Source organism: Talpa europaea, assembly GCF_964194135.1.
Source record: "Talpa europaea genome assembly, chromosome: 12".
NCBI lineage: Eukaryota > Metazoa > Chordata > Mammalia > Eulipotyphla > Talpidae > Talpa > Talpa europaea.
This window is the reverse complement of record NC_140079.1, coordinates 82,674,531-82,690,185: the sequence shown is the minus strand read 5'-3', so window position 1 is coordinate 82,690,185 and position 15,655 is coordinate 82,674,531. Positions and strand designations below refer to the sequence as shown.

General features: G+C 49.0%; 1 protein-coding gene across 1 annotated transcript in view; it reads right to left on the bottom strand.

Moving 5' to 3' along the window:
• Nucleotides 1-15,655, bottom strand: part of SDK1 (sidekick cell adhesion molecule 1) — a gene marked incomplete at both ends in the record, with an annotated part of 728,549 nt that overhangs the window by 20,160 nt on the left and 692,734 nt on the right. Inside the window, 4 exons of the mRNA XM_084251360.1 lie at nucleotides 6,215-6,340; nucleotides 6,934-7,095; nucleotides 13,414-13,551; nucleotides 15,269-15,455. Of these exons, the coding sequence (XP_084107486.1) occupies nucleotides 6,215-6,340; nucleotides 6,934-7,095; nucleotides 13,414-13,551; nucleotides 15,269-15,455 (613 nt within the window). The remainder of the gene's footprint in view (nucleotides 1-6,214; nucleotides 6,341-6,933; nucleotides 7,096-13,413; nucleotides 13,552-15,268; nucleotides 15,456-15,655) is intronic.

Below are 15,655 nucleotides of genomic sequence, written 5' to 3'. Positions count from 1 at the left end.
GGCTTTGCATAAGAATGATCAGGGAATAATAGGCAAAGAGGGTGCATTTTCTCTGCATGCAGCAACCTCAGCCTTGGGAACCCCGTGGCCCCTTCCTCCTCCACTCGGCTCCTCCTCCATGCATTCATTCTACAAGCACTAAAGACTCACTCTTTGGTCAAGTTCCAACCATCAGGGAATCAGAAGAAATTTCTATTCCTTCACGGGCTATTCATGGTCTATGGGCAGGGGGTGGAAGAAAATCAGCAAGATCTTTTCACCCTTTCAGACTCATCTTTTTTGACCTCAGTCCCAGTCCTGCCTCCAAGAAGAGATGGTCGCTTCTACCACTTCTACCAATGGGCTCTCGGAACCTTGTCACATTTACCAGTCTGTTTGTACCACCTGGGCTCTTGAACTTTTCAAGAGTTCAATAAATATGTTCAGGTGATCCATCTTCTCCACCTTTGTATCCCTGTAGCATTTCTCAAGGCCTTGTATAAGCAGACTGTTAGTAAATAACCACCACCAGCAGCACTTTTTTTAGTGCTTACTATAAGAAAGTCAATGTTATAGAGGCTTTAAATGTTGAGTGAATTGTATGATATTTTTCATCTAAAAAGATAGACTATTTTATGCTGTAAAAGATACTAAAGAAAAAAAAATCAGACTCAAACTGGATGCTGCTTAAAACCATTGAAATTAAGGGACCAAGAGTGTGGAAGTTACTTTCTGACATTCTGAGTAGTTTCTATGCTTCTGGAGTGGGTTTTCGGAATGTCTTTTGCATTAATGTTTCTGTAATGCTTTGCTACTACCTAAGGAAAAAATTATTTCCCTTCTTTTACCATCACCTAAAGGCCACATTTTATTTTAAGAGCTCTGTCATAGCTCCAGGAATGTGTGCATTTTTCATAAAAACATTTTAAAATATTGATACAGAATCTCAACATAAAACGATTTATTTAGCAATTCATTTACATTGAAAAGTGTTGAGGTGGGGGTGGGGATCATACCAAGAGAATTTCCTTCTGAATTAACAGAAGAAAATGTTCACATTTTTATTCTGCCTAATTCTCCCTTTCCAAAATCAGCACATTCAGCATTTTAGATCTCACTTACAATTCATTGGGCTATTTATCCACACTAACATTTATATCATGGTCATGAGTGGGTAGGAAAAAGCTGGCAGCTGTTAAAGCGTCCACTCTGCTGCTCCACTGTGGATTGTTTTTCTCATTTGTATTATGCTGTTAAATATCTCAATAAATCAATGATGGAGAAAAGTATCTCTACAAATTAGGGGGGAAAAATAACATTACAGAACTATTAACCATAATGAGATTTTTGCAGCTGATTTCCACGCGCCAGGATAATCCCTAGCGCCTGGGTTTCCATCTCAATCAACACTTGAGAGGAGAGTGGCCTTTGTATTTTTTAAAGGCAGCTCTGAGCCTTTGTTTCAGCCAGCTCTCGGACCTCAGGTAAGGCTCACTGCTGGGAAACTGAGCAGACACCAAGCTAGCATTCCCTTACCCCAAAGGAGTTCCTGGTGGCCATCCTGGAAAAACCCATGATTGCCCTGAGATATCCTTTAATGCCTTATGCCAGACAGCAGGTGCCCGGATGACTGATGACTGTCCCTGTTGGGGCCAGGGCTTTGAACTTCCTGGGGGTCAACGTCAGCTCTCAGGCTTCCTGGTCTTGATGTCTGTGGGGACAGGGGTATGTGGCAACAGAGTGAACCCAGTCACATGTCTGCTGGGCCCCTACTGTCCTTGCGCACTCTCCTTACTGAAAAATTGTTGGGAAAATGCCACTGCACAGGATGCAGGCAGGGAACCTGCTGAGGGATAAACTTTGTAAACTATTCCTATTTGTTACCACACTCTGATCACATGCCTAAAATCCTCTCAGCCTCAGGAGAGATGGTTTTCCTTTAAAGGATACAATCTCTTTGTCTTTGCTGTCTTTATTGCATTATTTGTCTACTCAGAAAAAGGTGGGGGAGTGGCTAATATTGAAGATCACTGAAGAAAGAAACCTTTTCCCGTCAAAGTAGGTTATGATGTTGTACAGTACTTACTCCTAGCAAACAAAATGAGTCAGTTTTAACTGTGCTAGCATCTCCCCCACCCACGTGGGAGGAGGCACATCTGTTCCAGACAGTGTTCCTAATAAACCTGTTCCTAATAAACCTGGAAACACAATCACCTCCTTTTGGAATTTAGAGGGAACCCAGCTCAGGCACATCTGAGGGTTCATTGCTTAATCTATCCCCGAACACCCAGACCCGACTGTGTGCTGCAGGTATTAGGGCAGACGCCACGCCAGTACAAAAGTCTGATTTCATGGACAGTTAAACTGGGTCTCCATGCCGAATGAAACTGTCATTCACAGCCTGAGATTTCTGGTTCCACTAACTCACACGACCAACAACTTGACTGTCAGCCTGCAGCGCTGAGCACACGGACTCCTGTCAGTTGTCTGTTTCTTCAACACTGCCATCTCTCTTTGTATAAACGGTCAATCTGGGTTAGAAATGCAACTGAAACAGGCGGGGCTTAAACACAACTGTATGTGATAAAAAATTACCCTTTACCTGATCCTTGCTTAATACAGGAGAGAAAAGGAGAAGAGTGTCTAAATGCAAAGGACGCCTGTGACGGGCACTGACCCCAGAAAGAGACGGGATGCAAAACTGACAGGCTGTCAACAACTGTGGTTAGGAGAGAGACAAGAAGCGAGTGGCAGGGCAGGGCCCGAGTTGGCGCTGCAGCTGCAGCCCTCCTGCTGAATTTGCTGACTTGGGGACTTCTGTGGATTTTAAACAGAAAAATACTGATTTGGAAAAATACTGATTTTCATCTTTGTTCAATTGAAAACTCCCATGGCCAAAGCCCCAAAATGAACAAAATGAATGGGGAGGGGCCTGGGAGGCTCCCAGCAGCACTACGAGAAGAGGGAGCAGCATCCTGGCAGGGGCAGGGGCCTGTGCCCAGTCTAACCAGCTCTCATCTCCAGGCTAAATACATGACTTGTGAAAAAAGCAATACAATGTCTGCTTGCACTGGATACATCCTAAATATGTATTTCATGGCTGCTTTGGAGAGGAAAATATATTTATAGTTCCTTTAGTGCCATTCTAGTCTATTGTGTAAATATGTAAATTAGGCTTCGTGATCTACACAGTAAAATGCCTTGGGATAATTTGTGTAAATAAATCATCTGCATATGCCCACTGCACAGTTTCTACTGCCTTCCAGGGAGCTTTGCAACACCGATCTAGAGGAAACGTACGCCCAGCCAGAGAAATGAATCCTGGGCAAGGCCGTCCCCAGGGGCCTAATGTGATGTCCTTGGGCCCACACGCACTGGCCCTCCCTTCTCCAGAAGAAAGAGAGAATCTGTGTTTGAGCCCGATGCTAATTTCATTAGCTGCTGTTCAGTTCTGCAAGTGGACGTTAGGGCAGCCATGGGGCTATTCAGTAGAGTTTGAGGGGGTTAAAATGAGGATGCAGAAGAACGAGAGGCTCAATGGCCATCTGCCTGGCTGCCCAAGCCTGCTGGCCACACAACCACCAAGCTGATGAGCTTCTTGCCTCTTGGCTGGGTGGGAAAGAGTCAGGCTGAGTGGACAGCTGGGGCCACCCAACACGATGTACTCAGCGTTCCCAGACACCCAGTGGTGGGGCTGACCTAGTGTGGCTTTTCCCTATGGAGAACGACTCCTTCTAACAAAAAGCAGGACCCATACACCAAAACCAAGCTCTCCCCAGAAAACCACTCCCATGCCTGGAGAAAGTCTTGCCAGGGAGCTTCGGTGGAGAAAATGAGATGATACAGCAGTTAATGTTTTGTGTAATGAGGCCTGTAATAGATGACAGCTGAGATCCAAAGCCCTAAGGTACTGGCAAGGTGTTTAAATATTGACAATCCATAAAAGCATTTCATTTGACTCTGAGTTGCTGCCGGCCTTCGTCACAGAAGGGAGGGGGTGCCTTTCTCGACTCGCAACAGCAAGACCGTGAGTCCAGCTGCCTGTCCTGATTCAGTTAACAATCTGAAAGGGGAAATCGTTGGCAGCCTGCTTTCCAGTTTGAGTAGCAAAACGGAGGTGAAAGCAAAATCTTTAGGGATCACTGAAAAAGACAGCTCATTCCAGGTCAGTTTCTTGTCACGTCTAAGTCCCCTGGGGTCATTTTTCATGTTTGGTCCTGACTGCTAAGCTCAGAACTCCAGCTGACTCAGAAGGCTTCTAAGCTTGGGCAAGGTAGGTCCTCAGAGGTGCGAAGCTCAGTGTGAAACCCTCGCTGACATGACATCCAATTAGTTCTTATTCACACCACCTTGCCGGCTCCCTCCAGCTACTCTTCTAACCAATAGGTGCCCTGTCTCCTTCATTATGGAGGATGGATGCGCACATGGTAACTGAGGAGAGATTAAATAGCTCCCCAGGCAAGCCTGAGAATCAATACCTTATCATTTCTTGGAAAGTGCTGAAATGTGTTCACTAGTGTTAAGATTCTGAGCCCATGCACCCGTGTCTGGCTGGTGATGTGTTACATTCCCCGCAGGCTGATCTCTGACATGAAAATGCTTGTCTCCAAGATGTATTGGTGCACTAGACTGAACATAGCTGAGACATCTTGAGATATTGCAGAACGTCGCCTTATTTGGAAACAGGGTCTTTACAGATGTAATTAGTTTAGATGAGGCCATTTGGGTGGACTCTAAACCAATCTGATTGGTGTTTTAATAAAAAGGGGGAAATCCGGACTCAGACACACAGTGGGGAAGTCAAGTGAAGGTGGACTTAGAGATTGGGGTGATGCTTCTAGAAGATGGCCAGCAAAGCACCAGAAGCCAGGGGAGAGGCCTGGCACAGATCGTCCCTCATCACCTTGTAGAGAATGAACCCCACCTTCACCCTGATCTTAGACTTCCAGCCTGCAGAACTGTGAGACAGAAAATTTCTGATATTTAAGCCACCCAGCCCATGCTACTTTTACAGCAGCCCTCGCTGACTGATACACCTACATTTAGAAGTAAGGAAATACTAAGGTCTGTGAAAATAAAAATGTGTTTTTCGCTTCAAAGCTCAGGGATCTCCTGAATTCTACCATAAACTTGGTAGACCTGAGGAGTTTGTAAAGTAAGTCATGTAATAAATGCCTTCCCTGGATTGGGGGAGAAAACTGGGTTGTTTCCTGCAGGCCAGGGCAGCTCTGCAGGTCCTTGGTCTGGGCTCAGACCTCACCGTCCTTGTCAATCTCTGAAAGTGTTCTTGAGTCAAATGTCATCAGTAGAGAGCCAAGGATTGTATTCTAGTACCATCTGCTTTCAGAGGTGACTGACCACAAAGGCCCGGGTTCTACATTGACCTGACTTCCTTCACAGAACAGACTGAATGCTTTGCTCAACAGAGAAACTATCAAGATCCCTCAGGCTGGACTTGTGGAGTTCCTAAGCCAAAGAATTTTTATATTGTTTTTAAATATGTGTACATATATTTGTCATGTGTGCGGTTTCCCCATAGAAGTTTCTACAAGGCAGTTATGACTCGTAATCTTTCAAAAGCAATCTGGAGGGGGAGGAGGGATGTCTCTGACAGTGATGTATGCAACTTTGGGAATTGTTCCTCCTGGTCTAATAGCTTCTGTAAATATTAAACTAAAATGATTCTCAGCACTGGCGCCCATCAGCTGAAGGGGCGGGGTGGGGATGGGGTGCTGGTGGTTCTCTCTCTGAATATATCCCTAGCACAAGGTGCACTTCCACGCTCAGATATTCATGATTAACTGTGAAACCATCTGAAGGTCAGAGTGACTATGCTGTGTTGTCTGCGTTTGGTGACAGGCTCTAGCTTCAAGCAGTAATATCAGACCCAACCCATTAGAAATTCATTTTTCAATAATGTCCATCCTTTGTTATTATAGTTGATCAGAGGAAGGCTGGAGGGGGGGACCCTCTTAGGGTGGTAGGTGGGAAATGATCTCGGGCCTCATCTTCAGAAGCCATAAAGATGAAGCAGATGTGTCAGCCTTAGTATTAATGGGGATCTTCACAGCAATCTGACATGGGCGTGACTCTTTCAGTCCAGGCTGTGAATGAACATTCAGAGCCTTTGGTGAAAACACCCTCGGATCTCACCGGTGGGTTGAAAAAGCCTCAAGTGTCCCTAGGTCCTCGCTCCTGGGCTGAGGAGCAGGTGCCAGTGGGCCACCACCCTTACCTGAGGGCCTGGCCTCTATGACGTAGCCCGTGGTAGGTGCCCGGCCGGCGTTGCCCTCTGTCCACTGCAGGGTCAGTTCAGAGGCAGATTTGGTGACCAGGACATCTCTAGGGGAGCCTGGAGAACCTGGGCAGAAAAAGAAAACAGGGGTGACACTTGCTTTGGGGGGTGGGGCGGGGTTCTGAGTCTGAATCCCCAGGCAGGCGGCTTAGCCTTGTTCAGTACAGTTTGTATATGGGGAGGCTGACACTGGCCTCGTGGGCTTGACCTGAGATGGGAAGAGCTGATGCATGTCAGATGCTTGGCAACAACAGGTGCTCCCTGGCCTTGATTCTGCCACTCTCTCCTTAGAAAAGGCCAGACTCATTTGGGGGAAACCACATGGCTGTTCTTCATGATGTGAAAAGCACATTTTCTCGATATCTTATTTCAGAGATTGAATTCAATAACTTTCTTTTATTCCCCCAGAAAACAAAAACCTTATAGGCTTAACACTTAAGAATTTTTCCTCTCTAGTTAACAAATCCACTGCAGAAGTTCACATTAACACAAGCTCTTGAAGACATCCTCATGGCCACAATATTCCCGTGTTCGTGCCTGCTTGAGCTGGCCACTACCACGTCATAGGGAAGGTAGGCGAATCCTGAGCTGGATGGAGTGCGAGGAGAGAGGCTCCAGTTGCGACTGGTGGGAGCTGTCTGACAGCGGCGTTGGCTTACCCTCCGCTGGCCCGGCGGTGACATTCGCTTGCAGCTCAGGCCCGTAGGTAATGGTCCGTGCTTGCACGCGGAAGAAATAGGTCACTCCTTTGGTGAGATCCCGCACCTTTAGCCAGCGCTGCCAATTCCCTTTCACATCCACTGTCACCACCTTGCTCACCCCTAGAACCACCAAAAGCAGAGACAAGAATATGTTTAGAAGAGCAATCAGCACTGTCCATCCCACTGCGATAACAAGGAAATCTGGCCTACACTTGGCACAGGAACTATTTCTTACAATTAGGAGGCGCTTAAGTGGTGATAATAGACAATTTTCAGCACAGATAAGTGTAATTAGAGTTTAAGCTTGATAAGTGAGTGCTGACAAAGAATGAAGCAAACCTCACAACACAGTGGGGGGAGGCGGCCCCCTGGGCTCACTAATTACATGAGCGGGGAGAGCCAGGCCCAGGCAGTGCATACTGCAGGAGGGCCTGGTCCCCCGACTCTCGGTCAGCCCCCTGATGACATGCTGGAAGGAGTCCTCAAATGAAGAAAGCTCCGTGTCGCTTGTATTGATGACCAAAAGCTTCTTGACTTAGTTATGGGGGGAGAGGAGAAATGGAAAAAGATTTTTCACTTTAGCTAAAAGGTGGGAGTCCCCCCAAGGGGTCCCCAGCAAGACTGGTTTGCCAACCTATAGCTCAAAGGCCTCAGCAACACCTAACAACTTCTTCCCTGCATCCTGAAGCAAGGATGGAGGAACATTTGTCATCACATATATCGATGACTAGATTTAGAGAATATGACAACATAGAGACAAAGTTTTCACTCATAAATATGCAAATGAAGCAAAAATGCTGCTGGTTGTATTAAGTATAATTAGAAAACCGAGATTTAACATTTTTGGGAAGAAGATACATAGTGAAAATCACACAAACAGCATTTTCTAGGAGGGAAAATGGGGTTCTTCGGCGAACTAAGTTTGAAGGCGATACATTAAACAAGAACAAAGTTAAATAAGGTCCTTGCAGCGGGATTTCTTCAGTGCTTCCAGTGCACCGACATCCGGCTCATGGCTTCCTGGAGGACAGTGTAAGGATGAGGCATTCCAAGGCTTAGTGAGCAAAAGTTGTTTTCCATGTTGTTCAGAAGAGCTGCCCCTGGTGCCCTTGGGCCCAGGTGCTCGCCATCCCCATCAGGGATGGGGTCAGCCTGCCCTGGGCACCAAGGGGCACGGCTATTTGGTGTCTTCAATCCTAGAGCAGAACAAAACTCCTTCTTTTATAAAATGCATTCGCCTTTCAAAGTCATCAAAGCAAATTTCCCTAATCTCACTGGTCGCCAAAATATCTTTTAGTTGGTTCACGATTTTCATGCCATGGCATTTATTCAGCTAAATTATTCTCCTTCAAAGAATTCTTTGACTGCTTTTGAGTATTCTCCAAATTTGAGTTTTCCTCCAATGTAGAGAAACAGGGCCACTTCTGCCCAGACAGCCCGACCCTCTCCTCACATTGCTCCAGACAGGGGCTTCCAGGGTGACCATTTGTGCACACATTGTGGGTCATCAGCAAACAGACAGCGTCTGGCTGAATAGAAAGTTATTCTGGGTAGTCTACCCTTTCTTTGTTACTAAGTGGTTTCCCTCTCTCCAGAGCAAAACCAAGCACACAAAGATCTTGTGGATTCTCTCCCACCCGGAGGGAGAGCCAGTCTGGCCTTCCTGCGATACTCGACTGTGTCAAAATCTTAATTATTTAGTCAATTTTTAAATCATGCCCTGCACTATAAAGCCTCGGGGTGCAATCACATAAAATACTACCTTTTAAAACATAGTTTACAACATAAAAATAGCTCTACCATTAAATCAGATTCCCAGGAACATGGTTCAGTGAGTGTTCCATGTGGCTTGGTACTGTGGGCAGAGGGCTGGGGCGTCCCGCCATGACGGAGGGGCCAGCCAGGGACAGATGTGGGCCCCGCCTCAGCATGCAGATGTGCTAGGACAGTTTTCCAACTGTGAGTGGCACGACACTGCATCAGCACTGTGGTCCCCATTCCTTTGACCGGGACAGGTGCATCTTAGTCAGAAGCTTGTCCCAGATACTGCCCATGCCTGGGTGAGGAGCCATGGAAAAGGCCCTAGAGTCAGTCATGAGAGAGCATTGTTTTACAACAATTCTTTTCTATCTTGTGACACTCACATACACGTATGGGCCTATCTCTGGCAATCTTCACAAAGGAATCAGAATTACTACAGTTAATGGAATTCTGGCTCCAAACAAAAAGGCCTGATGTTTTCACTACCTTTGCAATCATCATTCTGGGAAGTGTATGGGTTCTATGAGGCATCTGAAAGTACTGCCAATCACTCAAGCGACTTGTTTATGACCCACGGTTCTCTGATGCAAATCTCGGATTCAACAGTGAAGGGGATAAGGATGGGGCTTCTCCAAGAGGCCCCATTCCAAAGGCCTCACGCCGAAGGCTTCCAGCACAATGATCAGAGTGGCCACTGAGGGTGGACGTAGATACTGCAACTTCTCTGGGCAACAAGAGGAGCCGGGACAGCTGGGAGAGTCAGACCAGCATGGAGGCTGGGCTACTGGGGCTGCAGGAGCAGGCCAGGCGCTGTGGTTGAGTGGTGTCTGCCCCATGCTGTCTTCTGTGCACTCCCAGCCACACTCCATCCCATAGTGAAGGGCCTTCTCAGTTACACGGCAGCACTGTCAGAGATTCAACTCCAAGTTCCCCTTGCCCTCACCAGCCCCAGTAGGGACAAGTGCCCTCCATGACTAAGGGCAGAGAGGACCCTTGGGTGGCACTGCTGGCTCCACATTTCGCCAAGTGTGGATTCTCACTGAAATGTTCAGAGTGGGCCAGCGGGAAGGGAGTGCGAGAATGGGGTTTGGGATTGATCATAGGTCTGTTACTTGTTCCTGAGTGAGGCTGGGCTAAGCAGTTGAGCTCTGTAGGCCTCAGTTTCCCTGTTTGTTCTGAGGTTGATGGGCCCACCTCGTGGAACTGCTGAGAGGAGCCTGGGAGGTGGGGGGGCAGCGTACACGGAGGGTCAGGATCCCTCTCCATTAGCAGTGTTTAAAGTTACAAGTAACTAGTGCCAGCATCTGCCTGGAACCTCACCCTGTGCCTCTTATACACACATCTGTATGTTGCTGTGTGACCCCACAACCACCATTTAACTGAGCTCATGATCTTGGGTGGCCCCCCGGCCAGGGAGGCCCTGGTGGCCTGGCTCTCGTATTGTGTGGGTGTCTGGTGGGGGTGACTTTCCGCTGGAGGCCATAGGGGCCAGGCCTGATGGTTGGCTGGCTGTCAGCCCTGAGGAGGATGGTGACGGGGTCACGTATTTCTCATCATCAAAGGGTTAGATCAGGAAGACCCAAAGAAGAATTGTGCCTGAGGTTCTGGTCATTCTCATAGTCTGTGAAGTGAAGCAGCCAGCAAAGCCGAGGGCTTCTCCCCCTGCTCCCAATTCCAAGCCCATGAGCTTGTCACAAAGCCAGGGCAACCAGGCCGAGAAAGCAAGGCATCCCTGAGGCCCGAAAAGAGAATGCTGGTGACTGCTGGTTTCCTGTGAAAAGAGGCAGAGCCGGTTGTGACAGTGACCTGTTGTCACTGGAGAGAGTGACAAGCCCATGTGAGCCTCGTGGCCTGGAGCGTGAACAACTCTAATAACTGCTCCTCAGGCTCTGTGTCTGTGTTGCTCACAGTCACATTTAGTGTCAGAAACACAAACACTCTGTTTCTCTCCATCAGGTGGCAGATGAGAACTTGGCTCTTCAACCTGATTGCCAGGGTTCAGCCTACCTCTCTCCATCATTCTCCAACTGCAGGGCACTGGCAAATGTCTTAGAGCAAATGGCTCCAAGCCCATCACTTTGTTTGGGAACTGAGGAAAAAAGCAGCATGCAGTTGAGAGCGTGCAGGGATGTGCAGCATGCACCTGGTGTGGCAGAGTTGCTGCACAGGTCACCCAACAGAGTCAGGACCTTGGAGGGGGTGTGTTTATAGGGAGCACAGGGGGAGCTGAGTGTGAGCAGAACCTGTCTAAAGTGCCCACACTCCTGTGAAAGTGGATGAGTAATTGCTCCCTGACAGCCTGGCACCCAGACATGCAGGGTCATCTCCCTGGGAGGCCACCCAGTGGAAGGTGGGGAGAGCAGTCACACTCCAGGAACAGCTCCAGGAACAGCTCCAGGAGATGGGGTGTCACCAGCTTGTAAGTCCCACTGCGGCAGCCCACAGGGCAATGATTACTGTGTAGTCTTGCCTGGGGAGCAAGAGAAGCAGTCAGGGGGCAGGGTCCTGGGTGCCTGGGTGCCCGCCATGGAGAGACCCTGCAGTCCCATGAACACAGACATGCTGGTCCACAGAATACATCGCTCACTTAGGGTGATGTGGGGAAGCTCACTGTCTGACAAAAAGGGGCTCGTAGGTCCATCAGAGCCATGGATTTTACCAATCCTTTCTCATTTCAATGGCCATAACTGGTTAATATCTCATGGGACCCGTGTGTGTATCGATGTGTGTGTGCAGGCAGGGGTGTACGTGTGTATGTGCAGCTAGGTATGTATGTATATGTGTATATGCAGGTAGGAGTGTGTGTGACACTGATGAACACAATGGAAGCTCTCTGTAATTCTCGGCTTGTCTCCTTGCTGGGGGAGCAAAGGTGGTGGCAAGTGTCTTGGCCTCTGCAGTTTGCACCCCTCTCCCAGCCAGGCCCCAGCCACCTGCCGCCAGGCAGGCATTTGGTTCTGACAAGAACACAGCAGAATGCACCCACGCTGAATCAATGTGGTGCTGTGCCCTCTTTGCCCTTTTCCAAACTACTTTCACATATCACCTCTTCTGTTATTTACCAAAGTTCATCGATTGTGTGAGACACACTTTTTCTTTTCTATTTTCACATCACTGATTTGGGATGCAGCTCAGAATTGATGGATCAAAAGCATTGCCCATAGTTTATTGGAAGTATTTTTTCTTTCTTAGCACTTCATAAAATAACAATGAATCTTATACTCAATGGCATCTTAGATGCGATGAAATAAAATCTAGTGCTTAAATTTTCATCTTCAAATCAACTCCCTGATTTACTCAAATGTACTTATTTTAAAAGGCAACTTTTATCATGGCTTTAAATGGAGAGCCGATATTATCTGATGTGTTGGTTATATTTTTCCCTCCTAGACATTAAAGAATCTATAATCTTTACAGTTCACCTATTACTGGGGGGAAGTCTGCCTTGAGCTGGTCTCCTCTCTGCCTGACACAGGTGGCTACCATGTGGATGACAGCAATGCCACTCATGCCCCAGCCTCTGGCCCTCACCTTCCCATCCAATTCAGGGGCAAATACTCTGGGCACCACCTCCCAAATGCATCCCTGATGTTCCTCCTACCACCCCAGCAACGTGTTCCCTTGCCAGAAACCACAAGGGTCCCCCCCGGTCTCCTTATGCCCAAGCTTCCACTGTCCCCTAAAGCTAATCCATTTCTTTTTCTCTCTCCATCTATTATTCATCGTTATGCTTCGGTTGTTTCCTCTCTCAAAGCTCCTTTATGTTTAAACATTTTCTCTGTTCTTCTTAGAGGGTCTGTGTTTTTTATGGATCCCGGAAGTCAGAGGGATCAATATGTCTTCTTTTTATCCCAGGCACTGAGATGGTGGCAATTAACCAGAGGGACACTGGCTTCATTCTTGAGTGAAACCCACCATGACCCATGCAACCCGGCGCCACACCACGTTCTGCTGTGCTCATCTGGATCAGCCTTGGGAAGAGGGTCTGGGCCTTCTGGAGGAAGGTCCTCCCACGATGTCTGTGGACCTGGATCCTTCTTATCACCCAGGTCTCCTTCCTCCATCCAATGGTCTCATGTCACTCTACTTTCTTCTCCACGGCAGCAACCACTGTCAGATTTTTTATTTGTTTTAATTACCCATATGTGACCACTCCTGGAATACAAACTTGCTGCATTCTGGAAAGCAAGGATCCTAATAAACAGATTGGCTATAATCCTTGCTTTCCTGTACCCACAGATTTTAGCATCTTGAATGGTTAGTGACACAAAGTAGGTGCGTAATAAATGTCTGCTGAACAAATGAATAGATGAAGGTAGCAGAAGCACATCTGAAAAGGCCGGCCTGCCAGCGCCTCTCTCAGGAAGCCCTGCTAGCTCCTCGCCAGCAATGCCCTCTGTGATCCCAACCAGTGGCACCGAAAGGCAGCCTCCCAGTGCCTCCCAGAATCTCAGGACAGGAGAAATGCCTTGAATGCTACAGAGACGAAGTCAAGGGTGTCTACCACATAGGTCTGCAGTGGGTGCTGTGCTGGATCCCAGGGCACAGAAGGCCTTTAGTAACCAGGCCTCTTCCAGAAGGTTCCTCACTTAAAGATGAGGAGGAGTATGGCTCCAAACACTGTGGGGTATTGTGTACCTGTGAGCCTGTTCTCCCCAGGGTCCCTTCTGGCCTTACCTTGCACAGGTGCTAAGGGCTCGTAGACCACGCGATAGCCCTGCAGGACGCCATTGGCAGCCACCGGCTCGCCCCATGAGACATTAAGTGTGGTAGAGGTTATTTCTGAAAATGCCAAAAAGCTTGGGGTCCCAGGAGCTGGAAGAAGAGAACATAAAGGGACTTTCACAAAGCTCCCTTATAGATCATCTACATACAGATCTACGCCTCCGTGAAGAATAAAAATGCTATTAGATGTTATTTCCAACCCAGTAAAAGTCTAAAGGCCACTGGATGAAAGGAAGATTTATTGATCATCTCCAAACTTCCTAGGATCAATCAAAAGCCACAGACCCACCCAAGAAGAGGAGAGAAAATGACGGTGCTTAAACACAAAGGAGCCCGAGAGACACAATGACAAAAGCATAAAAATGAATAATAGATGGAAAGAGAAAACGAAATGCAGATTGCTCCACTTTCCAGTGGCTGGTGGAGGATCCCGCAGCTCTGGCCCTGCTCTTCTGGGGAGGGCTGGGGTCTGTGTGCTTAGAGAGCTCTCCCCCGCTCCTCTCCTCTCCCCCAGGGGCCTGCGAGCCTCAAAGGCCCCTACCCTCAGGTCTCGCCTGCCCTCTCAGGCACTCTGCCAGCCCAGTGGCCTGCTTGGTCTGGAGAAAGAGCAGAGCGAAGGGGCCAATATGAACTGGAAGAAATTACTAGCAGGTGCATAGGGCAGCTTGGTGGCCAGGACAATACTGACCCTGCCTCTCCTCGCCCCCTGCCTGGCTCCCGGTGAAGGGCACTGGAACCCAGAGCTGCCCCCACCTGACCCTCCACCTCCATCAGTGTCAGAAACAGCCCCGAGTCAGCACCCATGTTTCCCCTTTTGTTCTCCCTCCTGCTCCAGGGGGTCCTTTGACTTCTGACCTGCCAGGGCCAGTGTGTCCTGAGGGGGCCCAGCCCCCCCTCTCTGTTCTACAGCTTCTTCCAGCTTAGGCTGTGAGTGAGACCCAAGGAAGCATCCGGTCATCTGCCCATCATGCCCATCGTGATGCTTGAAGCCCGTCTCCAGGGGGAGAATTATCGAGGTGGAGTGCTAGTTGGCGGAACCCACAGAATGTTGGAGAACCCAATGGGAGCTGAGTGGAGTGGGTTGTTGTTCCACATGCTCCCCACTTTCCTTGTCTTTGAATTCCTGGTTCTTACAAAGAGCCCCCTACTGCTCCCCAGACCCCAAGGCCAAGCTGCTGTTCTCTGGGGAGCCCTGTTCTACTTCAGCGTTCCCAGGACACCAGGAAACACTAAAGTGCCCTGGAGAACATGATCCGCTTGGAACACACACTGCGCCTGTGTGAGTAGACTGGACGTGGCCACTGCAGCGTGATGACTGGCACGGCAGCCCACCCACGAGAGATGGCCAGTGACTGTGTCCAGGGTGGTCTGCGGCCCTGAGACCCAGGACAATGCCTGATACTGTGGCTTTACCCCCCAGGGATCTGCGTGCACTAATGGGAAAACCCTGATCAGGGCTGGGATGCACCTGCCAGCTATGGACAAGGCCTAGGAGTAGATATAAAGCCCTCCTCCCGCCGCCATCTTGGGGGGCTCTGCGGAAAAGGTGCACCGCTCACATCTGTCTAACACCAGGCTGAGGCCAGGCCCTGGGGAAATGAACTGATTCACACCCAGAAATCCCTGCCTCTTCAGAAACCCCAGCGACATGGGATGGGGGCTACATGGCAGGCACAGAAATGTGGGCACAGAGGGAAAGGGTCCTCCTGCCTAGAGGGTCAGGGACACCCCCTGGGAGGTGACACAGGTCTTGGCTCTCAACGGGAGTGTTCCACAGAGGCAGTGAAGAGGAAGCACGTTCTCCTACCCGCCTGATGCGTGCGCCCCTGCCTGGGGCCGCTTCTCGGCCCGTCGCCGGCAGCATTGAAGGCGGAAATGCTGACCAGGTACTTGGTGTGGCTGCTCAGGTTCTTCAGCTTCACCACGGTCTCCGGCAGGAACAGGACTTTCATTTTCTCCGTTTCGTTCTGGCTGTCTGCCTCCCAATAATAAATCTGTTAGAAAAAGCAAGAGGTTGGGGACGGGGAGGGCGTAAGAAGGCCCAGTGAGCTGAGTTGAGACAGGGTGTCACCTAGAGTGAGATGAGACCCTGGGGTTGGGGGGGAGGCCTGGGTGCATTCTCGGGTGCAGTTCTGGCTGGGAAGGGGGTACTTCTCCAATGGAATAGGGTTAGCTGGGGTCAGCGCAGGATGCA